This window comes from Pterocles gutturalis, unplaced genomic scaffold (assembly GCF_000699245.1).
Source record: "Pterocles gutturalis isolate BGI_N339 unplaced genomic scaffold, ASM69924v1 scaffold47949, whole genome shotgun sequence".
NCBI classification, from domain to species: Eukaryota; Metazoa; Chordata; class Aves; order Pterocliformes; family Pteroclidae; genus Pterocles; species Pterocles gutturalis.
In genome coordinates, this window is record NW_010134976.1 from 1 (window position 1) to 26,989 (window position 26,989).

Genomic DNA, 26,989 nt, shown 5'->3' on the forward strand with positions numbered 1-26,989 from the left:
CTTACCCCTCAGGGACAGGCTGCTTGGATTAATGTCCACTTCTAGTTTTAAAACTCCTGCAAGCAGACAACATCCAGCAGCAAAGAACTAATTGTACATTAGGTAAAGACCCTTTTTTTTCATTTTGAATCTGCAACTGTTAGGTTCATTTGACGTCTCCAAATCCTGTGCTGGAAGAAACAGTGAACAACTGTTCACCATTTACCCATTTGCTGTTTCTTATGATTTTAGAGATGTCCATCATATGCCCCCTTGACTGATTCTTCTCCAGTTGAAAGTATTTCAGTCTATATAGGCTTTTCTCATAACATGTCCCACATTGTTGATCAAAGTTGCCACCTTTCCCCTATTATGCCCTCTTTGAGTTGATGAAACTAAAGTTTCCCACTAAATTCAAAATGTGGACATTTATACAACAGCATTATGATCTAGAAGATCTTATCTCCTATTTCTTTCCTACTACTCCTACCACTTCAGCTGTTTTTTGATTAATACCAAGCACTGAGCTGAAATTTCACAAGATCTATTTTAATATCAAGGTCTTGTTTTTAAAGAGTAATGATCTGATCAGAGTTCATTATTCTTTAAACATATTTAGGAGTTTTTTCCTCAAGTGCATATCTTAATAGTTCTGTATTTTGGATTTCCTTTGACATTTTATTGCACAGTCTCTCAATCCTAGACTTCTTTTTTATTTTTTTTTAATCCTCATTAAAAAAATCTGCATTCTGATGAGAGAATGCTAAATTTGCATTCAGGTCTTATCTTCAGTACTCTTATTAACTTCCTATCAGCTGCAAGCTTCCCCTTCTCAAGTCACACTTTTCCAGTTAATTTATTAATATTTGCAGAGTGTAAAGTTGTAGAGTGTTTGCACCCTCAGCAAGTTTGCTGACGATGCAAAACTGGGAGGAGTAGCTCGTAAGCTAGAGGGTTGTGCTGCCATTCAGAGGGACCTTGACAGGGCTGAGAGGAACGTCACAAAGTTCAACAAGGGGAAGTGCAAAGTCCTGCACCTGGGGAGGAACAACCCCAGGCACCAGTGCAGGCTGGGGGCTAATTGGCTGGAAAAAAAAGCTTTATTTTTCTTGAAAACCTGAAGGATGAGATGGAGAAAGTGTAAAATTAGCCACTTCTACTGAGTGGCAGATTTGTACTCCATTAGTAACCTTTCTCATTTTTATTCTGAAGTCAAACTATGATTCACCAATTATAGATACAGATACACTGTTCTTTTATTCTGGATGTGGACATCTCTCTAGTTTTTGATATAGATTTTTATTTTAATAGTTTTTAGTCTTATCTTTTTCCTAATAATTAGCCTGTTCAATTTTAGTAGTTACATACGCATTTTAAATCTCCTTATTCAACTGTATGTTTCTAAAAGATTCTTGGGAAAAAAAACCCAAACACAATTTCTGGACTGATCACCTAGACTAATGTCATGATCCTGTTCTGCCACCTGCAGATGCAGTCAATATTAGAAAGTATCACGACTTTACTTCTAATACTATATTTGGTTCTGCCGCCAGACAACTGCAGGAAAAATTAATTATAATTAGTATTTTATCTTATTTTAAACAATTTTTTTAGCATTGAACATTGCAAAGACAGAACCAGGGCAAATCTGATAACATTCTTCCTTAGCTAACTTCCAGATTTGGTATCAGTCTGCTTAATGATTTTAAAGTATGTTGGCAATATAGATCATACAAAGATAACATTGACTAAAGAGAGACCAGTATATCAGGAAAAGAAACCTGGATCTAAAAGCAAGGATTTTTTAAATAATTTTTTTTATCATAAGGTACTACAACATTGAAATGCTCCAGTTAAAACATGAAATTAACATCTACAACAAAGTAATGGGATCCAAGAAGGAAATGAGACTATGTTTTTACTAAATACCCCCTTCAATGAGGAAGCAACTCTGTGTCCTGCATGAAACACAGTATGTAAACAGATAAGAGAATTATTGTGGAAGCACAATGGAAAACCAGAAGAAGCAAAACCAAACAATTAAAAATGGGTGAATAATTATGATGGACAAGAGCTGAACAAAGGGCTTAAAATGCTCTAAGAGGGCAGAAATGGAATTAATTATAGAATCACAGACATCAATTGTATGGAAACAAGAGAGTGCCATGTATTGTGAAACAGGGGACAAATGCCTACAACCATTTATACATCACACCTGCTGGAGCAAAGAGTGTACAGATACACTAAAGAACATTAGTGGTGTACAGGTACAACAGCAGAAGGGGGTTTTTTGTGTTATTTTGAATAGCAATTTAAAAACAAAAGTACCTGGAACCCAAAAAATTGACAGATACCAAAATTCACATATGGGGTAAAAGGTAAGGCAATAGAGAAAGGTTGCTTATCCTGATGAAAGTTATACAAAAAAACAGTATTTTTAATAGTTATTGTATTTTATGAGTTTCAAATTTTAACACGAATAATCTGAAACAAAGGAAGACTTATTCAATACATTGGACTAATTCTTACAGCACTGTATTTTCTAAAATTTTAGCCCTCAAAACTAATCTTGCAAATAAAATATGTAACACAGGACTGCTCAAATCTCCCCTTATTAATCATAAAAAACATGTATCTAAACCAGCAGCATATTCTAGTATTATTAGGCCCTTGATATCCGAATATGCATCCATCAGTATGCCCCACCTGTTCAGCTTTAGCATTTATCCTGACCTTCTAGGATAAACATTCAGGCAATACACCCATACCTTCTGTGGGCCTCTTTGGGTCTATGGTTTCTGCAGAGAAAGTTGAGCTACAATATGTAGGTGTTCCAGATATTGAATGGAAGGTTTAGTTTAGGCTGGCTTCTTTAAAACACGCAGAATTCCCAAATAATTACACCTCTAATATTTTTAGTTACAAATTCAGAAGACCTTCAAAATACGAACTGTATATCTGTATGATCAGTAAATATCGTTTACTGTGTTCAAGAAGTTGCATAGGCCAGAATTCCTTCACCTCAGATTCCCAGCTTTTTAGGGTAGAGACAAACAATTCTAAGATGTTGTTTACTTATTTGTTCCACTGGAAAGGGGGGAAAAAATATGAGGTTTTTAGGAGATAGGCAAATGTAATAGCTTGCTCATTTGCCCAGTTTGCAAGCAGGCAGTAAATCAAGAGTGGCCCGTAACTCTAAATACCCCATTGCTTCTAGGACACCACTCCCAAAGTCCTATAAGGCAGGGCCTGCTCTGAGTGAGGGAAATGGAGGCAACTGAATTGTCAGGGAGAGATGAGTCTGTCAGACCAGACTCTTCAGAAGTCTACTTAATGACAGTTTATACAGACAATGTAACTTTCCTACGCTAAGATCACTGATGCTATGTGCAGGGAAATTCTAACAAATTCCTATATAAGTCGCTTTAATTAACGCAAAAATGTCTGAACACCCTCTTATTTACTAAGAAGCATTCATGCATCTGTAACGAACATGAGTGGACCCTCATTATGAAATGTCAAAGGCTTTAAAGTCCTTTGGATTTGTTTCTTCTAATATGATTTCCACTTGCATCATCATCTAAATGGTGTTTCATGGTAAAATTGAGGACTAACTTGTTCTTCAACAATATAATGCATCAAGAGTTTATCCTGGTCAAAAGGTTTGTTTCCAAGTCTTGTAAAATAATCACACTGCATATTCACCAACAACATCTAGTATTCCTAACTCAACTACAAAAAAGGATTAAAAAAACAACAAAAGAAAAGAAAACAAATCTCAATCCTTAGAAAGTTCTAACTCAGCAGATTGCTATACTCTAATTGTCTGAAAAGCATGAGAGCAGGCAACTGCTTAATGAATAAACAAATAAATAATGATCATCAATATACAGTATGACAGTTTCTTAAAGTAGAGATACTGATGCAATAATTGCACTAATAGCAGGACCCAGAAAGAACTCCTTACTCTTCAGGAATGCTGTTTTATTCACTAGGGAGCTGACATTTCATCCTTTGAGAATGTCATTAGGAAGCTGTTAGACTTGTTATTAGACTTGTCAGTCTTCACTTAAAACACCACAAAACTCCCTGCTATCTTGGCTGTCACAGAAGGACCCTCCAGAAGATGTCACTTTCTCTCATTTCCACATACACGGAAAAATACAAATGCTTTGAAACATGCCTTATTCAGTTATGTCAGTTACTTCAGAAAGCAACTGCAGAAGAGACAAGTCATTGTAGGAGGAAGAGGAATACTACCAGAAAATCCTCTTTTAAAATAAACTGAGTTCCAACTCAGCTTCTGTTAGTTATCACACATACAATAATAATCTGATAATTCAAAAGAACTGCTTAAAAAGTTTCCAAGTCACAAGAGTTTGTACAAAGTTCCTTAAGCTTCATTTGAAATCCAACAGAGGCCAGGGGCTCCGCGTGTCCTGCTCTTGGCGAGATACAAAACTGAGCAAGTTAACACAGAAAGACACAGCAGGGGCTATATCTGAAATAAGCTTCCATAAATCAGGTTAATATTGTTCATCCCCCTTCTTAAAGCACAATTAGATCTCCTTTTCCTTCAAAGGACATCCCCACTGATTCACTGATAATGGCGTTATCAGTTAGTATCTAATTAGCCCTCACACAGTCTTCAATGCATTTTATTGTATTTCTTTGGCAGTGTTAAATGTGCTCTTGTTTTGAATAAGGACTAGTGTGTGTCCAAATACATCAACGTTACAGAAAAGCAAAAAGCTATCATCCCTTTAATCCTTCCAAAATGATAAATACTCAACTAGTAAATGGAGCAAATTTGGTTCCTGTACAAAAAGTTTCCGTTCCCATTTTCAGGTGCAATATTTATTCAAATCAGTAAAAGTATGCTGCTACAATATTTCTCATCATTTTTTAATTCACCTGAGTTTCATATAAGATATATCTCACAATGGAGAACCAGTACTCAATTGTGATGTTCTTCCTATCAGACTTCAAATCTTAACTTTGCAAAATTTCACACTCAGCATTGTGGGATGGATCAGAAATTTGAAGAAACCAGTTACTGAAACTGAAGTCATGTAAGCTAGAATTCTGAAATCAGTTTCTCATCTGTATTACAGAACTTCTGAAGTATTTATTAAATTTCTAGTCCTAAATGTGGCAGGTTCTGCAGACTCCACCTTTATAATTTTTATTCCATCAAGGAAAGGTAAATACTGGCTTTACAGTAACAAATGAGACCAAAGACTAGACACAGATGGACAACATTACACTGTTCCACCCACCTGGTGGTCCCTCCTTGTAAAGCTTTAGGTGAGCTAGAGACAAAAGCATAGGTAAGATTGTATTTAAGCTTAACACAAGGATTTTATATTTTTACACTCATTAAATACATATCCTAGCAGGGAGTCTGGCAGACACGCATTTGTTTGTATACGAACATATACCTCAGTCAGTATTTTCAGCTCCCATTTATATCATTTTGTCTTGCAAACAATTATCAACTGTTCATGAACTGCTTAATTTCTTAAGTGTTACTAGATACTGGCACTGTCTGTCAAATCAAATAGCAAGTATTTAAATTTCTACCATGTAAAAAATCCCATGGACATTACTTAGTTAACCATAGGGCACACACAGTAACACTTACTATGAAAACAAACTTTCAAATGTCTCTATAAAGCTCTCAGCTCGATATACAAACAGAATTGCATATTGCACATTGTAAAATGATTACATAATTTCTTTTATTAATTCCTCAAGATTTTTAATTGGAAGTAACAATGGTGATCACTCATTTTTGTCTTTTCACATTGCTTGGTAAGGCAAGGAGAGCAATGCAGATCAGAAAGCTTAGCCTCTTCTGAGAGATCCACTCCATACAATCTGATTAGAAGACACAAATTTGGGGTGGGAACGCTTTCAAGAATTAAAACTGAATTCAAGAATTGGACAAACTATGTAATTTAGGCAAATGCCTAACATGTTCAGTTGTAGAATCACACAGAAATTATCTAAATACAGAGCAGCGACAATGTTTAGAAACACACATAACAGATGCTCATGTAAATCCTTGAGCAAGTTATTGATATTGAGCAAGTTGCACTGTTCATCAACATTTCTGAAATAAAAGGTACAAGCATTCACTGGTAAATCTGGTGACCTGAACATTTAACCCAGAACTTTGGGAATACTGGATACAGTGGGTCACAATGTCTCAAACAGCAATTTTCATTCTGCAAAACTTTTTGCAAAAAGCAATATACACACACAAATATTACTCAGTATTATTCTATCTGTGTTCAAAACTGCGCTGTGCAAAAATTACCTTTTCTTCTTTGACAATAAAACAACTTACCTACTTGAATAATTTTAAATAAAATCTTATACAAAAACCTTTCCCACAGAAATCTCCATAACTCACATTTCAAACAGATGAGTTACTCCTTAAACTTTACATAAACAATTTAGGAAACTTCTCTGCCATGATCTCAAAACTTCAGGTAGAAGCTTTGAAGATAAATAACCTGTATAGCCACTTCTGGTCATTACATTCATTTTTGTAAAAAATTTTCCTTATTAAACTCAGTATTTGGAAACATGCACAATAACATTAACACAATTTAAAAGTAATTGGAGAACAAAAGCTGGAAAACCTGAATGTAATCTACCTCTCTCGAGATGTACCACACCGTGTAGCATAAAGGAAGCTTTTAACTTTTAATTGAGCTGACTAATTAAATTTCAGAATAGTGAGAGTTTCTTAATTTTTTCTCCTTCCTTGGTCCCATCATTTTCAATATTCCCTTTTACTAGAGTCTGTTTTCCTCCTGTTATTTCCCCATGTAGTTCTCCCCTTTAACCACCAGGTGTCAGAAGGGAAGGTACTCACCACAGCTGCACCTTTTTAAATTATTTATATATTTATTTTTACAGGCACATTGATGCAACTTTCCAGGCTTTTTCAGGCTACAGCCCTAAAAAGCAGCAAATGTTCAGACTTCTCTTCCAATAAACATAGTCATGAGCAACTTCCAAAACACGTTATTTGCTCTCTCTTGGAATGGTGCTTACAAAGCATAATTTTCACACAGAAGTAACACTGGGAGAAATACAGACATTTATTTGAAACTCTACATGAATGCAAAATTTTAAGTAGCCGAACTGTGGCTTCGATATTTTTTACAAGATGATTGATCAGTGAAAGCCCAAAGCTTACGTTTACAAAAAGTTGACAGACAGACTTCCTTAAACTTTCTGAACACCAATTTGAACAAGTTTTGCATTTAAGCATCCCTTTAGAACTAGGAAATCACAAGTGATTTGTGCTTAAAGAAATTCTTAGAATTACTTGGTTTTTAGGGTAGAGGATTGGTTAAAACAGTTCTGAATATAGTTTTGACACATTATTCTAACCCTTCCTTCCCTCACCCCATTCCATCTGCTCCTATCTGTCCTCCTTTCTTTACTTCTGTTGAACCCGAACACTTTTACAGCCCTGTAATTCACTACATACAAGGTACATACAAGGATGTAATTTCCCCAGATTGGGAAATGAGCAGACATCCTTCACTTCCACTTTTTTTTTTTTTTTTTTTTTTAAAGACTTTTAAGGGAAGGAAGAACCATCCAAGCCTAAACTTTCAATGATTTTCAGCACCTTAAAGACTGGTACAGTGAAAATATTGAAGATGAGAGGAAGGGACACAGATGGAGAGGGACATGTGGAGAAAAAGCAGTCCTAAACAAGCCATTAGTCCAGTATCTAAAAACTGTCTGGATACTGAGATAATACAGAAGATATAAGAGTTAACTTACTACAGAAAATGAAGTAACTTCCCAACTGTAATTGAATCCCCTGCAAACAACAGGATGATACCCACAGAAAAGCAGTCTCCTGAAGGAAAAACCAGCAGCCCCTTGATTCTCTGCTATGGAAATTAAGAAAATAGTTCTTACTCTTTCTGACTGCAAAGCAGTATAAAGCACTATTCAGAAGCAGTCATCTGAGTAACTTATCTACTTGATCATTCCTCTCCTGTCACAGGTGAGGTTACAGCTACTGCTCATTTACCTGAGAGCAGAAATGAATAGTTTCACTTGTCATTTTCACCCTCTCAAGAAGGCAACAATAGAGGTACTGTTGCTGGTGACATTCAACACAATTTCTTTCTCAAGAAATGTCCTACATCATATTTACAAAACTATTACAAACATATTAACAAATCTATTACAGGATCACATTCAGCCATGCAATATGGTAAACAACACTTCATCAGCAAACAAGAGGAACAAATTTATTACAGAATTTCTTGAGGAGTTACAGGCTCTATCTACTTCACCCACTCAAATTTAAAATAAAGAGCACTTATTCTAGATCTATAACACCTTTGCAATCACTGTATACTACACATAGTAAGCATACATTGAGAATCCATGTATACTATACATGGAGCATAAGTGTGTATTTATTCAAATGTGGGTGGGTGTGCGGGTGAGTGTAGGCACACTGCTTCCCCAATATATTCTCAGCAATTCACAAGTTCAGTACTGTTGACAAACTTAAAACACGGATACAAACAAAACTATGAAATGTACAATAAATAAGGTTAGGTTCTTTACGGATATGAGTATGTGTCTGTGCTGTAGCAGAGGGGGCAAACTGAGCAGGGATGACATCAAATTTAACTAAAAAGAAACCCAAAAAGTAGTTCTAAATCCAGGTGCAAACTTCCAGAAATCCTCAGGGTGTCCAGACTCAGGGTTTCATTTAGACTAATATCTAAATCTCTCATGTTCAAATGCTGGGCCAAACAGAACTTCAGATGATGTGAACAGTGAGCCTGGAGAACAGGAAAGTAAATTCTATAAAACTCAGAAGCATTTCTGTTATATACAGGGCCTCAAGTATTTTGAAATAGAACCATGGAAATAAAATACAAAGTCATTCTTCTTGTGCTGTAAATACTTGCTCTTTCACTGTGTTTCAATCTTATAACAAGAATCATCTCATACAGCCCTGTAACGGTTTTGGGCCTTTGTGATGTCACATTGGTAGGATCCATAGGGGTGCCTACATATCAAAATAAAAACTACATTAAAATAAATAATTCACAGAACTTGCCTTTGTTGTATACAGATAATAGATTAATCTCCTCACTAGGAAAAATTTAGTTTAAAAATCAAGCTTCTACTTTGAGTGGACCAAAGCTGTTCAGTATGTGAATTCTTAAGCATGCTGGTATCTATGGCTACACAGACTTACGCATCCCAGACACGGCTTTGTATACTGTAAAACATCTGCTGCAATAGATGCATCCAGACTCAAAAACAATAGGTCTCCTAAAACTACTACATTTCTATAGACTGTATGCGTAACGGAAATAGAGCAGGGACTTTTATTGAAAACGTGGGGCGTAACTCTGCTTCCCCCTCACCTTGCAATAATACAATCCTCAGTGTATAGGAAAGCATGAACATTTTACCACATGGCCTTAGGCACAGTTACCATACTGTAAGTGGGGTTTTTTTTTTTTCAGATTTAAGTTTACAAAGTCAGTATTATTTTCCATTCTGCATCTCTAATGCTAACAGCCTATAAACAGAAAGGGAATTGAATTTGGCTTGAAAAATAGTTCAAGATTCTTATCCCAATTTTACAGATGGGTAAACTGAATCTTGGAAAGGTCACACAACTTCCCTGAAGTCATTCCAAAAGGATAGTAAAAGGGCTGGAAATGGAAAACAAGAATCTTAACAAGAAATCTCCAGCATTAACAGGTGCCTATGTTTCTGCTTCAGTCTCAGGGGCACATATGAATGACCATATCAGCTGACGAGAGAAAAGCAAAGAAAGTTTCGTTGCTTCTTTGTTTTTGAGAGTTTTTTTAATATTTTCAAAGGAAATCTTAGCAGACGGCTGCAAAATATCTGGAAAAGTGGCTGCTGTGTTCATCAGCACGTGCACAACCCATTTGACTGAGACTGTAGAGATTTCCAAACAGCCCTATGCCGAATACCTTCCAAAACTATAACATTACAGCTTTATTTGGGATAAGTAAGGGGAGAAAATGTCATTGCTACTCTAGAGGAATATAATATGGGTACAACAATCTGGCTTGTAATAAAAAACTCAGCTGCTCAATAACAAGCTAGAAACACTGACACGACATGGCCAAATAAGCCTGTCATGCCACAAAAATAAATGCAGTAAAACACAGTAAAATAATTTACAAAACCTTTATGCAGTCCACCTGCACTGTGAGGTCACATCAAATTGATCAGTGACCCTTAAATCACAAAAACACTATCTTCAACCATTGCATAATACCCTGCTTGCTGTAGTCCTGCTTTATCTAATTCATTACAATAAAATTTGTAATAGAATCCTAGGTGTAAGCCCCAAATACCACACTGAAATTAAATAAACTGAAATTACTAAAAAACGACTTTTTTTTTTTTTAATTTTAAGATGAAACCAACTGTTAGCAGCCACTGTTACAACAACTTCCTTTAGGACACTAACAACATCAAGCAAGACAAATACACATTGTTCAAGGCCACAAAGGAAGTTTATGTCACAGAAAGACAAAAAAATCATGTTCTTATCTCTCATCTCTTTGTTTAGACCATTATGCCTCTCCTTCTCTCACATAAACTGGTAATTCTCTGTATTTATATCATGACCATAAAGTGATTTTATTGATGGGAACCCAGAGCATAGGGGACCAAGGCTTTAATATATTTGAGACTTGGCAATAAACCTCTGCCGTTATTTTGTATTTCATTCGCCATTTCCTTAGACACTTCTTGTTTAATAAGAGCTTTCTCAGACACCACCTGATTTTCTTATTTACCCTGAAAATTGTACTTACAGCATCATAGACTGTTGTTATAGAAATTGCAGCACCATAGAGACAGCATAACCTCACTGCAGATTTAAAGATGATGAATAGACAGACTGGGAGAGAACAGGGTTTTTTACTGTTAAATACAGACATTTGAACTAATAAGAAAACATGCAAGGAAAAAAACCCCACTAAGTAGATGGTTTTTTTGTTTGTTTTTTTTTGTTTTTTTTTTTTTTTTTACATTTTTCCCAGCAGGACTTTTTCTCTCTCATCACTTTTTAAATTTCTGTTTTGCTTAAGCAAAAGACTAAACTCTCTCTCTTTTAGATAAGAGAACTATTTTGATCCTAATGGCTAAAGATGCATTTCTAATAGGAATGCCAGGATCTGTATATCTAAATCACCTTAATGTGGAGACTGTTCTTCAAACATAAGCAGTTTTATGAGCAGCAGAACTAATGTGACGTGAGAGGCTCCAAGTTCTGATCTAGTCATATGCAGCAGCTGAGACATTCATTATATGTGGATGCTACGTGATCTAGTATCACTGACAAGTTCCCTCAGCATAGACATTAATTTGTCTCCTTTACCTGGCTAGATATTTTCAGCATACATAACAGCTGACACACTACCCTTCTATCAAATGTTATGCTTAAAAAATGGGAGAAACCTCTCTAAGAATTATGGAGGAAAAATAAAAATAAACTTTTAATGAAAACAGAACAGAACATTAGGACCAGAGAAATACGCACAGAAATGTCTTTGATTACACAGGAAAGATCTCCATTGAATAAACCTGTAACTACAAATTAAAATGCCCTTTTTCTAGTTTTCCAGGATATAAATGGTGTAATATACTACAGACCTTCTGGATGTCAACTATTTTAAACTGACATACTTCAAAGAAGTTCCAGTTTCTCTAGAGAACCATGTAAGCAGCTTGTGCTAATTACAGAGAGCCAGCTGACAATGCAGTCTCTTGCTCTATAGAAACAGAAGAATCAAAGGACTATGAAAACATAAGATATGCCAAAATACCATAATGTCATCCTTTTAGTTCAAAATTTACAACTCAAGATTCGGGTGTTGGGGGTGACAATACTATGGCTACACAAGATATTATCAAAGGCATGGAAAAAACCTGTTGCAGAGCTATATTTGTTCACTAACTTCTTTCACTTCTAATATTCCTAACAGACCTAGTCAGCCCCACACACGTGTTCCTTGTTACGTCCATTTGCTTTTCAGTTCGTTTCCCACACATCAAGCCAGACTACAAGCCTCAGGAGGGAGTTAGCTGCTCCTCCAAGCTGCCATGAGTCACTGTGATGTCTGCTGCGTAGAACAAATTAAGCCTGAATTTCTTGCTTCCACTAGGCAGCAAGAACAATGAGGGAAAACATGGCAAGGAGGCGAGAAAAAAATCAAAAAGCCAGGAATCCTCTCCCTCAGTATTCCTACCTTCCTCTCATAGCCACCATAGTGCATGGTGATGAAGGAAGTAAATCAAAGACTTAGCGCACAACTGAGAGAAAGACTACAGTATTCAAACTTTCCAATTTTCAGTGTTACTTTAAATACAAATTTCTCATCACAAATGAAAAAAAAACTATGCTACCTCATAAAATAAGTACATATTTGTGTACCCTGTTGGAAGTACAAAGACTTATCTTAACAGATGTATCCTTGGATGTGATCACACTTGTGACAGATGTATTTTGTTCAACCTAAAATAAAGCTGTGCTAAATGAATACTTGCCTAATATTTCAGCCTATTATTTTTGTTTGTATATAAATTCCTATTGTTTTGGTAGACGAAACTCTTAATCATAGAAATTAAAGCACTAACATAAATTGTTGACTGAAAGTAAAAACAAGTCACTTCAGTACTTTATGTTACAGAAAAAACACCGATTCAGGAACACCAGTGGAGGAAGACTGGAATCACAAACATCCCTGCCACACACAATTTTTGAACTCTATTCTGAAATCGGGAAATTTTCATTTGATCTTAGCTGTCAGGACAAGACACTGGGATAAGAAATAGGGTTTCAGGTTGAGAACAGTCAGTTTAATAGTGACCATTAACCTGCCATATAGCAGATTTTTAAGAAGCCCACACTGTGAACAAGAAGTTACTAAGGTACTTGTGGCTGGGAGGGAATTTTGGATGGGAAGGGGCGTGAGGGGAAACACCAGTATACACAACCAGTATACACATTTCAAGGTACCAACCACCGTCAGAGAGAAGACACAGAGTTTAGAAGTAATGCCGTATTGCCACTTTCATATTCATTAAAAAACCTCACAAATCTCACCCCCCAGCAATGAGACCAACATTGAATGCAAACTCTTTTTGTTAATTATATCAGCACTACTCATGAACAGTACCTTCCTAAACTTGCAAGAGACTGTATAAATTCATTCCTGCACATAGTGCTCTAAAATAGTCACCCTCGTACCCAGAAAAGCAGATGTAACTGATCCATCACAGGCAACTTACAACTGCTTGCAGTGTCCTTGCTGCCACAACTGCTTTCTGGGCATCCATGAACAGCTGAAACAAACGCAAACCTGCTAATCGCTGAGGTACACCGGTAACTCCACTGCACTCCTAACTTATGTTGCAAATTCAGTCTTTGCGTGTTTCCTTTAAAAGCACCGCTTCTGTCTGATCCTAGCTGAATCACCAGCAGTTTGTTTTCATTCAAATCCCTCTCTGCCAGACACTGGAGTGACTAATGAACTGCAGAATCTGGTCTGTATAAAAGTTTGACTTAGCAAACTAACCATCAGCATGTTGATGACACTGCCACCCAAAATATCACAGTAACAAAAGAGTAACAATTTACATGGGCTCTAAGCCAGTCTGTGTTTCCTATTCAAATGTCAGAAAAGCATGACCTAGTTTCTCTACAAGTAGTAGAATCTGGAGCTTTTGTTAATTCAGTTTCCTTTCCTTTCTTTATTTCAGCATATGTTTTGGCCACAAATGATTACAGTCATTAGAAGAAAAAAATATTTGAGTTAAATTAAATACAGCAAGCAAATAGCCTGTAATAAGGATCCAAGAGTAACAAAAAGAGCCTGTAGCACTCCGTGTCAACAGCTGAATACCTGTTCTGGTCATCTAGTGACAGACTCCCACACCTCAGACCAAGCAGATGCACTGTAAATTCAATTCTGTCTATATTAGAACCACGTAGTTCCTGACAAAACCAGATTTTCTGAATCTTCCATCAACTTTTACGCTTCTTGTATCATGCCCACTTTACAAAAAAGGAAGATTAAGGCAGAGAAAACTGAGGAAAGAGGGAGAAAGAAGTAATACACTATCAATACAAAGCAGTAGATCCACTACTCCTATTTATTTTTTCTCAGATACAAGGCCAAACGGACATCCACCGGACCTGGAAAGAACCATACAGCATTACCCTGTACAATTTCTCACTGCAAGGTAGTATATAAGCTTGTTTTTTAATTCCACTTAATCCTTTCCAGGTGGTATTTTCCAAAATCTTCAGGTACGCAAAGAAGAGAGACTCTATTAATTTCAATATTTCAGACAATTCCAGTTTATAACAAATTTCTGAGTAACGAGGACTTCCTGTTTTATATTTAATAATACAAACTTGAAACAGAGTTGCAGTGGCTACAACAATCACTTTTTCCCTTGCCAATATCTTATGTAAGTATTTATCTAAACAACAAAAAAATCAATAAATATTTATCTGTGGAAAGATTATCTGATAGCTAGTTAGCATTGTGCTTCAGACATACCCCTTCATACATTTGTATAGGACAATATAGATGGTGAGCTATAAAAGTGATCTGAGTATTCCTTTATAGACAAGTTGCAAAACTTTTATTCTGGACACTACCTCAAAAACTTCTGCAGCCAGATAGAGTCTGGCAGGTCACTGTCCTCCGCATTCCAAGACAATGCGGAAGGCACTCCGGTTTCCATTCATTGATTACTCTTTTGCTCACTTGAACAGAATCCCATTAGAAATGGATAACCTAATTTATCAGAAAAAACACATCTTTCCTCATGAATCTGTACAGGCAAGCATTGAGATTTCAACCCAGACTTAGTCACATTTAAAAATCAGATGCTTAACAAGTAGCAGTAAATACCTCATCCAAAACATAAGGTCTGTTTTTCCAGATAAGAAAATACTGTGACTTATCAGCATCTCTTTATTAAACAACATTAAAAATGTCAGAAAGTAATTTCTGCAAATGCTTCACCTCTTTGTTTTACCTGCTTCTGTGTACTTTAATCCTACTTTTACTTCTTCGTGCTTTGCTTTTGGTGGTGGCCAGACAGTCTGGAGTCTCCCTGGAGTCTTGTCATCTTGCTCTGAGGGACTCAGGTCAGGCTGTTAAAATTATGCAAGAAAAAATTAAAGTCTGTAGTATCAATTGATTACAAAACAGCAACCACCATGCTCAGCTCTACATGTGTATTCCAGAAGAGTTATGTGCCTCATTCTATTGACTGAAACAGTACTCAGTTGGTTGGAAGGGATACAAATAAATCAGTGCAGAAAAATAATTTTGAGGAATAAAATAACATAATGCATAAGACATACAATGATTTGTTGAAACCGTTCACATCAGTGTGGAATGCTGTCTATCCTTTGGTGAACCATTGAGGCGGTCAAGAACACTAGGGTTTTTTCCTGTATCTTTTTTTTTTTTTTTTAAGTCAAAAGACCCATCCATGCTCCCTTACAAGTAAAAATTAGTGGGATTCACCTAAGACATCATTTGACAATATAGTTTTCTGGGAGCAGAGCTAGCTTATGAAATTCCCACCCCACCCCCAGCAGTTTCCTCAGTCCATGTAATACTGCCACATCAAAGTCCTGCTGCAGCTGTTAATGGGACTGCACTGTCAACTGGAATGCTAGAATAACCCTTTAAGTTGGGGATAAAAACCTCACTAAACAAGCATTCTTTTAGAGGTTTACATTTTGTTTGGGTTTTTTTAATCTCTAACATTTCTGGAATCTGATTTACAACATGCTACTAGGAGTAACTGCACAGACACAACTGCAGCAACAGCAAAACCCTATATGAAAGTGGCCCATAAATGGCCCACATGGGCAAGGAAAAAGGAAAGGAAAGCTCTAGCTTTGCCCTGAGAAAATGTACATTTGTACTAGGCTGGACACTAAGCAGACATTTATAAAAGCCACTCCTGCTGATTCCTGTGTTTGTTGTGAGCCAGACAAACGCTTACGCCAGCACAGGGAATGGTGTAAGCAGGAAGAAGCAAGCCAGGAATGGGAAGGGCACACACAGACCGCAATTACTGTACATGCCACAGCCAACTCTTTTCTCCTCCCCATAGGTCATTTAGCACAAACTGGTATTATCGGTCTACCTAGGTGTCAGTCAAGATTTTAAAAAAGTTTTTAATTTTATGTAAGAAAAAAAATTTTAAATAGAGTAAAAAACAACATAGCGAATTAACTTTAGTAGTTTCACTTTGAGGGTCCAATCCTGTAAATTTAATCATTCAGATAATTCCCCCTTTAGCCAACAGGAACAATCTTCTGGACTGATTGTGCTTGCCAAAGATGTAGCTATAAGAATTTGGGAATCCCAACCTAAGGGTTACTAATTTAAATTAAAGAGTTCAAATCATACTCAAATTCATTTATCATTATGGTTCTACGAAAACAGCATAGTTTTTTTTTTTAATTTCTTAAAAGTATACTAAATCTCCATATGTCTAAGAATATTAACCTTGCAAAGGCTTACATTAATCCATAACTTGAGTCATCTAATTGGAATCACTAAGTTATACTCGGATTAGGTTAAATGTTTAGCAGAATTTGTAAAGCCAGATATATGCAATCAAATAAGGAAAATATTACTTTAAATTCTATGTCTTGGACAAACTAAGTTGAAAATCATCCATAACTTCTTGTATCAGCTCTTATCATAGAATTATTCCTAAAGGTGAAATAAAATATTAATTTTAAAAAAAGCCTCAATGAAAGAAAACAGAGTGAGATTGAGAAACTATCACTTAATACTACAGTAAATATTTCCAGCACCAAACTGATTTAAAACCATACTTAACATACAGGACATTATTTCATAGTTATCTTTTCAAACCAGAAACTGATTTTTAAGTTCCCAATTCTGATTGAAAGACTGTGACTATCACCAGTTCTCACTGAATTCTGCTACAACTGCAGATGATCAAGAATTTTGACAAATTAGCCCCAAGATTTCTTCAGTTTGGAATCCCAAATTTGAGATTGCCAAAAGAAGAGGACAATTCCAACAGTGTTTGACCTTAAGTCCCCACCAATAATTTTTAAACAAGAACCCATTTTTTATCCATCTACTTTCAGATCCTAGGAAGAAAAAAGTAATTCAACCTACAGATTTGTCTGATGGTCCATCCCCAGGTTTTGATTTTGACCTTTCAAATACAGCTTTCAAGGACTCTTTTTCATTTCTCATTTTGCGTTTTATGGCTTCCAGCTCTGAAGTATCTGCAGTTGTTTCTTTTTTGGGAGGGCGTGTGAATAAAGCTTTAAAGGCATCCAGTGCAGATTCAGCAGGGCTTGATTTTATTTCCTCAGAGGGAAATCGTGGTTCTGTTTTGACAGAGGCTTTGTTCTCTTGAGCTTCATCACTGTCCTCAGTCTCTCCAGATCCCTCACCAGAGTCCTCAGTTCTATCTTCATTCTTGGAGACTTCTATGTTTAACAAGTGCGAGAGTTGTTCCAGGAAAGTAGGACTTGCTTTAGGTTCAGCGGATTTTTTTTTAGTGGTCAACCCTGATGTAATACTGGATTTCTTAACAGGCTGTCGTAATTTAAGCAGAGCTAAATCATTCTCCCTTGGTTTAATTTCTGTAACAGTTTCCCCATCCTCTGTGGTTAGTCCCTTTTTCCTCACACGTAGTCCACTAAAGAAAGCAGGCAGCTGGAAAGTCTTTTCAGCCAGTGCTGGTTTTTGGAGTGATGTATTATCAGCTGAAGGTCTTTGTTTTTCATCTGGAAGTTCTTGAGGGCATTCCCCTGCAGCAAGCAAGCGACTGAACTGCTCATCCATTAACATTTTGTCTTTTCCATTGGAGTCATACTCCAGAATACCATCCAGCTCTTTTGGGAGCTGCTCAGAAATTGGTGGGTGTAACGCAATGTCATCTGTATCCACAGTGCCATCAGTGTTGCTGTGCCCTTCTGATTCTGACTCTTCCTTATTTTGATTGTTATCGTCCAAAGCCTCAGCAGACAAAGCAGCATTATTTAGCCCAGATTCACTTGTATTGTTTTCATCCGTGTCTAGGTCCTTACTCTCCGTGTCTGATTCTGTATCGCTTGTTGTATGAACCAAAGTACCTTGTACGAGAATGGCATCCTTGTCATCACTGTCAGATGCAGAAAAAGAAGTCTGTACAAGCTGTAAATGGTGAAGAAGCAATTCATTCTGTTCAGCTAACTCCAGTTCCAGGTCAGTCTGCCTGCCAGACATTGGGTCAGCTAGGCCACTGGTACTATTCATGCTGTGCTGATTTTCTGAGTCGTCATTACGGTCATTATCATTCCTCTCATGCCAGGTGTTAGCCTGAACATTTATATTGGTGTGCAAAGGTTGAAATGCTTTAAGCACTGTTTCTTCTTTGGAAGCTGTAGATTCAAATTTATTTGTAAATCCAAAAAGTGTTTTCACAGAAAATGTAGTGAAAAGATCAAGTTCGCTTCCTGCTGTATTCTTCAGGTCTGAAAACTCACTACAATCAGGCATCACATTTTCTTCTTCCATGTTGCGTGACGTACTCAACAGGTTTGCTTCTAGCAGTGCTATTAACTGCTAAACAAATATTTACTGCATGCATTCAGACAGCAGACTGAGCTCACTACAGGCACTGCAAGAGGCAGCGCTCCCCTGCCCTGCAAAGGCAGCCAGCCTCCCCCAGGTCACCCAGCCCCTCCTTCCGCTTCCAGCGCTGCGGCCGTCAGCCAAAGTCTCCAAAGTCTACTTCAGGAGCAGCAAAAAGACCCACCGTAAAAAAGTTCTCCGTAGCGTCGGTAACTTGTTCCTCTACACAAAGGGCTTTTTGTCACAGCAAATATGCCAGCACACTAATCTCGGTTGAAAATTCAACCAATGGTTACTGCTGGGACTCCTGTGATCCTACTGGCTGCACACAACTTCCTACGTGCTAGAAAGTGCAGCGTAGCTCTATAAACAAGCCTCCCGAACAGAACTGGGCGCATTTGTAGTGTGCTACTTCCTCATCCTAGGACGCGAGCTGTGAGTGGTTTTCAGCAGAAAATTCCTGACAGATTCTTTTGCATAGTCTTTCCACTTTGATAAAGATCTTCTTTTGTAAATCCATAATCACCAAAAAATATCAAATGGAAACCCGAAGCAATGAATCTGAAGCTCACAGTGCCACTGCCCGGAGCCTGTGCAGAGTCCCCAGTTCCCGGCCGGCCAGAGAGAACTTGGGTGAGAGCCCTTGAAGCCGAAGAAAGCAGGGAAAGAAGAGGCTTTCTTCCGATTTGCTGCAGGTTTCATCTGGAATGCAGATTTCAGCCTCCAGGGCCACGAACAAAAACCAACAAGACTGGTTTCATATTACTACTGTCCTAACTCTGCACAGCTATTTCTGTGAACTGCACACAGGTACTTATCAAAGGCTCTCGCCACACCCAGTGACTGGGAGCTGCTTGGGTGGGCAGGGTAAACAGCCAGCTCAGAAGTTAACTGTTTAGAAATCAGGCAGGCTGTCCATCTGCACTGCACACAAGCTTTGACTATTTCAAACCAAAGCAATCTCTGCTGACATATTTTTGATGACTTTCATGTATATACACTGCTACAGTAATGCTATATGAATGAGATTTGTTTTACTTAATACTGGCAAAAACACTTGAAGGAAATATTCAAGACTGTGTAACTCAATATTAACAGAAGCAGTCAGGGATAACATTTTTTTTCATAATACACATATAAAGAAAGTACAAAATACTCTTAAGGACCCTTAATATTCAGCAAGTCAGTAACATTTAGGTCAGGTTCCAGTCAAAAGTCCTCACTTCTGTTCCTTTTCTTATTTTTGGAACTACAGAGACTAAAAATCTGCAGGAATTTATATATTTCTTATTGCTTGGCCTTTAAGAAGTTTGTTTAGTCAAATTTTCACATTGGTACCTTAGAAATTCAAAGATACTATTCTTTATTTTGCACTCAAGTTGGAGGGTCATTCTACAGTCAGCCACTTAGCAATGATGAATAATCTCAAAGAAGCAACATGGGGAAAGCTGTTCTTCATGGGGAAATCAGCTGCAGCTCACACCACTGTCAAATTACCTGAAAACATCTACTGAAAAACTGCAAGTGACAACAAAGTATCCTGACATATTTAACTTTTGGTTTAATGTTTAAAAATGTAGACTGTACAAAAAGTGTGTGTTTACCTTTTCAATATACTATAAAAGATCATAAAATCAACAGAAGTCATTGGTACCTACTGCAGGAAGAAAGTTTCCTGAAAATCAGACTGTAAAACTAAGGGCTTTGATGAAGCTTGCAGACACCTTTTCAATTACAGGGTTGCATGCATACACTGGAAACATTCCCATCTTTATCTGTGATTTAACAATGTCTTCTGCGTTACTGTCTGCCATTTCCTGGAGTAAGCTCTGGACTTGCTTCTCTGCTATGCTTAATCATATGCTTAACTTATGATGGATATACATTAAAGTGTATTTTTCAAGAACAAAAAATATACCTATATGAACAACTTCATGGTACCTTTTAAACTAAACATACTTATTCAGATTATGCAAAAGTGTTTATTTATCTGTTGATATTAATGACAACTCACACTTACTTAGAATAAAACTTCTCTGTAATAATCTAGAGTCACTAAGCTGTAACAGTCCTATGAATCTTGTACATAGGCAGGTTACTGAAAATAGCCACTATCTAACTATTAAAGATCTTAATAGCAGGTCTGAAAAGTTTAGTTCAAAAGTGGACTTAAAAGCAGAAAAAACATACTTTAAATCTAAACATCCCAACAAAATTTACAAGACAGTGATCAAATTAGTAGTGAAAAGGATGGTGCTTTGAGTGTCAGGCCAAAGTTATGCAATGTATGAGATGCTAGAGAACCCAGAGTAGAACATGGAATAATTAAAACTCCAGAAGCCAAAATATACCTTATAAAACCAGAGATAATCTCACAAACCCCCAATCTCTAACATTCTGTGATTCTGTGAAACCTGCAGAAAATGATACTGCTTCATGTGTGCCTCTTCCCTTGATAAGGAACTCCAGGAAGTGAGAAGAAATTTTCACGCTTTTTTACCATTAGGATGAACAAAGGAACTTGTCTCTATATCTGCCCCTGGAGAAATGACCAAAAACTGGAAGACAGCCAGTCTTTCAAATTCACAACACAGTCCACAAACCCCCAGCCCCAAATAATGCTTGTATAAGGACTTGTTTCTCAGAATCTGATGATCACCCCAGTGGACAATCCCGTTGAGGGCCTGGATAACTAATAATGAAATACACATTGATATTTACCCAATAGAGTGTTTCTGGGTAAAATACATACATCAATATGTGTCCTTAATATTTTTACACAAGAAGGAGATCATCATATTGCGATGTGCAAATGAGATGAAGCCAGTTTGTTGGCAGAAGTCTTTAAATGCTGGGTGGATCTATCTGTTAAGGAAAGTCTCCCTGAGCAGGTTGTAATTCTGCATCTGAAGAAAGAAAGAACTTCAAAATCTCTAGAAAAAAATCAGATATGATAATGTCACAGGTCTCTTCACTTAATAAAACTGACAACTCTCTGGTGTCTCAGAAAAAATGCACTAACTATACAAAAGGACAATCACTCCTTACAGTTTAAAGTACATTTAGTAATCCACACCCTTTCTGACCTACATTTCATCACAGACAGAACTCACACCTACAACTCACTCCAGTTCTGTTCTTGAGGTGTCTAAGAGCTCCCCTGAAGTAGGTGTTAAAAGTGGCTTTGAAAAAAACACACAAGAAGCAAAAATAAAGCAATCTAATTTCTCTCACTATCGTACAGCAGGGCTCAAGGCTTCCTGACCCCATATCTATTCAGATTGCCTTTTCAGATCACTGTAACAGCAAAATAGAGAAACACGAATAGGGCACAAAGACACATTCTGCAAAACAGCTAAGTGGCTAAACTGTATAGAAAATGAACTTTCTACTGTTTTTCCAATATAAAGAGCCTCAAAAAAGAGAAAATTTTGTACAATTTCTTGAAAACAATCATAGAATCAAAGATGCACGAACTGTGTCAGGGTTCAGAAGAGCCACATGAAGCAGCAGGCTGTGGTTGTGGCTCAGGCCGTTTGAACTGATCTGAAGCTCTGTTGACAGTCCTGCCCTCTGCCTTGTCCCCAGCCCAACTGTGCTGACAGATAAAGATCTTAACATTCTCCTGCTCTCCTGTCTGTCTCTCCTGCTGTTTATCTATCTCGTTTTATACTTAGTAATTTAACTCTTTAAATGCTCTAAAACAGAAAAGGCAGAGAAGATGGAAGGAAACTAAGTCCTGAATTTTCATAATTATTCTCAGCCTTCTTACCTCACTATAGACCATTATATGAGCAATTTTCCTGAAATTTGAGGATCTAGGTATCATCAACAGAATGACTTTAAATGTAAAAAAGACTTTAAATGTAAATTAGACAAAGCAGCAGAAACATAGATGTGATAACTCTTATAAAGATTCAGCATTACATGATGTTAACCGAATGAGTGGCACCAGACACATTTGGTGTAGGGAGCTGTAGAAATCCAGTATGGTTTTTAACGTCTTCATAAAAATTCTGCCTGACATTGAGATATGGACTACTTCAGAGAATTTGAAAAAAAGATCATAATAGTTACCCTGTAAAACCCATCATATATATGAAAAATCAATGGTAGTTCCGAGGCAGAACTTGTAAAAAAGATTTATGGGCTGGTCTCCTGGTTAAAACCAGCAGAAATACAAGTAACAAAGACAGGGAACAGAAGATCACTGTAAACTGTGTAAGTAAACTGAATAAGATCTTTGTGCATTAAGGCACAAAGGGCAGCACTTAGTGTAACAAACAATGGCGATGAATTTTTAATCTTTCCCTTTGTGCTTTCCTATTCTAGGTTGCTCTCTTTTCACCTTGTTTTCATTTCAACAGGCTTTTTGCTTCCCATCTACAGTATGACACAATAGTTTAAAGATTAAACAAAAAGCTTTCTAAAATAAAATCCACATAGTCACATCAAATAATTTACCAGATTTTCTTATTTACTTGCTATTAATAGTTATTTTAGCTGCACTTCCACATCTCTTTTACATGCTTTTTTATCTGAGATGATATGCTGTATAAAGAATAGGGTGGAGTTGCACTTCTATTTTGTTTCATTAGCTTCTCTATCTTCTCTATGCTGGATTGTGAATGAGAATGCAGCATGCTCCAACGAAGACTTAAAATCCAATGCAGGATTTTTGTTCACACTTCTGATACAGATGGTGCATTTGAAATTCCTGTCAGAGCAGAATTCATTAACTCTCTCCCTCATCTACTTTATCTACCTCCTTCCAACTAGAAACAGAAACATCTTTCCAATAACATAAGCAAACACATACCTACATACACACATATATTATACATTTAGGTAAGGATGCTACTAATCCATAGAAAGCAGAGCTATTCAATAAGAAGCTTTGGTTTTTCACATTGTCACTGTTATGAAAATAACTGCATTTTAAAACAGTAGTGTTTAACTTTTTGATCAGTCACGTGAACCTTTTTCTTACAACAGCAGGAAAGGGCCATAGATCACAAGAGTGGATGTAGTATGACTGTAAATCAATTGGTCCATTTCCGTTCTATTTCCTGAAAACATCATATTTGTTTCAGAGTTGCTCCCCAGACACAGGCACGTTTTTTGACCGCAGTTGTCTCGCTGTCTGGTCTGAGGAGTGCACAGGGAAGATAATAGCCGGGAATGGATTGCTGTTGCCAGAGCAACTCATGCAGCTTATTTTTGGCTGTTACCTTTCTTATAGGCTGCTTATAGCAGTGCTTCAGTCCAAACAGATTCTGATGGCAGCACCAGCAGCAGCCTTCTCACTACTGTTCTTTTGGTAGCTTCTCCTCCAGTCCCTTGTCACACTACAGGACATGGACTCATCTTGAAGCAGAAAAGCAGTCTTTGAGATGGAAGGGCTCTGCAAGTAATTCAGCCCAGAGTTCTGTTCTGAAAGACTTTCAAGAAAGAGTCACAGGGAGCGAGCTGCAGGATAAAGGGTCCTGGTGGGCAACTAAGAGCCCATCAGTCCATGCTGAGCACACCTTTTTTATAAAAATCGAGGCTTTTTTTCTGAAGCTCTCAGATATAGTGGAATACATATTCTTCCTTGTTAACTACAAAAAACTGAAGTAATTCCCTTTTTTATAATGCAGTTAATTAGATTTTTAGACAGAAAATGCTGCTTTAAAAAGAGTAAGAAAAATGGAAACAAGCAGCTTACTAATCTTAAATGTCTTGTATTTTACTCAAATTATTGTTCTTAAATGGCTCTTATTTTGGAATTCCTCCTGCTGTATACAAGGCCAGACAAAGTATCCTCATGGACAGGATTCTTTCTGCTGTAGCATATATTTGTAGTGGTCATAACAGCCAAGTCACAGTTCTTTTCAGTCCTGTTATTTGTTTCAAACTCAACATTTTATTACAAGAATAAACCTGTACTTTCACAGTACTACAACAACATCCTAGTGAATTATTTTTGGGAAAAGGAGGTTAAGACAAGAAATCAATTTTGTAACAAGCTCAAGAGAACAGCAAGTGTAAGCATCATTAGAAGCATTCTAAATGTCAATTCTCGTATTTCTACCAATAGATGTCACTGTTACACAAATTTGTGTTAGTTTTCTTTGCACAAACTGCACTATGTAGTCTGGTCTTTAAAGCATTTTCTTTCAACTATTCCATCCTTTCCATGTTTTTTTTTCTCTTCTGATTCCTTCTTCCTCCAATTTGAAAACTGCTGCCAAAATGTGTCTATCTGTAGGCTGGTTACAGCTCATCCTGGCAGCATTTGAGTATTTCCAGCTATATTAGGCTGGGCAATGTTCAGAAAGTGTCTCACATCGTGATTAACTCAGGTTGCCATCTGAAGCTTCTGTCTCCTATTGCAGGAAGTTTAGAAACTTTTCCTGTCAAATTCATTGCCAGTCTGACTTCAGTGCCAGTTCAGCTGCTCCAAAACCCTGAGAAGCAATAGCATAGCTCCCAGCAGTCCTGGGCTGTGCACATGTGCGCGCACACACACATGCCCGCACACGCACACTGCTTGCTGACTTGAATCTTCCCAGTACCTATTCTTATCCTTGTCGTCTCCTAGTTGCTAGCTCCTGCAATCCATTTCCAGGAAAACAACTAATTTAAGCCAATTTAACCCAATTTAACCCATCATGATTTTACAAATGACACATCAAGTATCTCAATCTAATTATATAATTTTTAAAATGTGCTGTATGTATTGCTCTCAGGCTTAGCTGCACATAAGCATATGGATGCATCAACCATCTGGAAAATTGTATCGCATCCAAAACTTTGCAGTTTGTCAGATTTTGGAACATGGTTTTAGACATACGAGAAATAAATGCATATCAGAAAAGTAATTGTGTATAATAAATGCTTGTTGAAACCCAATGTAGCATGATTAGAGTCCTACTCACATTCAGTTCCAGGTTCAAATGCAACACATTTCTGTTGATCTTCTCTTTCTCACTTGAATGAACAAATGGATTTGAGTGCCCCAATCTGCAATCCAAAACCCAGGTATCTTCATCTCCGTTTGCCACATCCAAATTAGTCAGCCGTTCAGTGAAGTCATCCTTTAAAGCAGACTCTGCTGGAATAAAAGAAATGAAATGAAATGAAATGAAATGAAACAAATAATTGTATGCATCTGCAGATAATCCCTGCATATAGAAAGTTTGATCTCTTTTTGAAATTCTGGTACACACTACCAACACATGCACTTACAGTTCTGTTTGTTTAAAATAAAACTGAATGGCATAAATGGGGTACATACTTTGTTTTCACTCACAAAATAATGTGTTTGTACTTAAACTTTGTGGGACAGATCTAGCAAAAAAAAAATGGGCTTCTTGTCTTTCCCCCATACACAGGCACACACTGTATGTAAGGTGCTTGAGTTTTCACCACCCCTGCGAAGACATTCGCCTTCCTGACTGTGCTTGTTACACACACATATTTCAGAGGTGGCTGTGAAGTATAAAACTAAGCTAAGGAGGTTCAACAGACTCATTAGACAAACTTTTTGACATCAGCTAAGCACAGCCTTATTGAAGGCTGTGCCAGTCCACATTAGTCCCTTACCCCAAACACGTAAAAAGCAGAGTCTTTCCATGAGAAGTGATACTTAACACTCAACCTTGCTCCAGATAACTTCAAACATAGTATCAATCTGATTTTGGTATGGTTTAGTTACAAACAGGTGTGAATTTACCGAGAGAGATAAGAGCCAAACCTGACAGCTGAGAGTACACACCTCAATGGCATGCACTAGCTCCACCTGGCACTCTCCCTCCTGTTCACAGGATTGCTGGTTTGTTAGTCCCCCAAAGCAGTAATAAGTCTTTTTCTGCATGATAGTCTCTAATTTAGCAATGAGAAAACCAATGAATTCCACAAAGTCAGTGTTTTCTCAGAAGTGTAAAGTCTGATATGATATAGGATATATACATCTCTTTTTATATTCCCTAGGATACATACTCTCTTTCATATACTGACCCATCCATCTTGGAACACGGTAGTGGAAAATTCAGATACTAGCACAATTCCTGGTTGCTACATACGGTAGCTTAGCGTTATACAAGCAACTACACTCACAAATTTGTAGTTTATTTTTATTTTTTTGCATTTTTCCTAATGTTAAAAGACCATATTAAAAAAAGAGGCACTAGGATCGGAATCTGTAAGCCTGTTTGCTTAAATATAATTTTTCAAACTTAAATATAGATTTCAAACTTCCCCTTCTGGGACAGGTGAAACCCACCTGAAGCTAGCAAGCCTAGTGCAGTGAAGGCCTTCCCATTGTCAAA

General features: G+C 37.1%; 1 protein-coding gene across 1 annotated transcript; it reads right to left on the reverse strand.

Annotated features, from left to right (window-relative positions):
* Positions 1–15,087: 15,087 nt before the first annotated feature.
* On the reverse strand, positions 15,088–18,620 carry LOC104467826 (formin-like; the record flags this gene model as incomplete). Its single annotated transcript, XM_010081748.1, has 2 exons — positions 17,229–18,620; positions 15,088–15,205 (listed from the first exon to the last, which is right to left on the reverse strand). Coding segments are annotated over exons 1-2 (1,510 nt in total), but the record flags the coding sequence as incomplete, so codon positions are not given.
* Between the last annotated feature and the right edge of the window lie 8,369 nt (positions 18,621–26,989).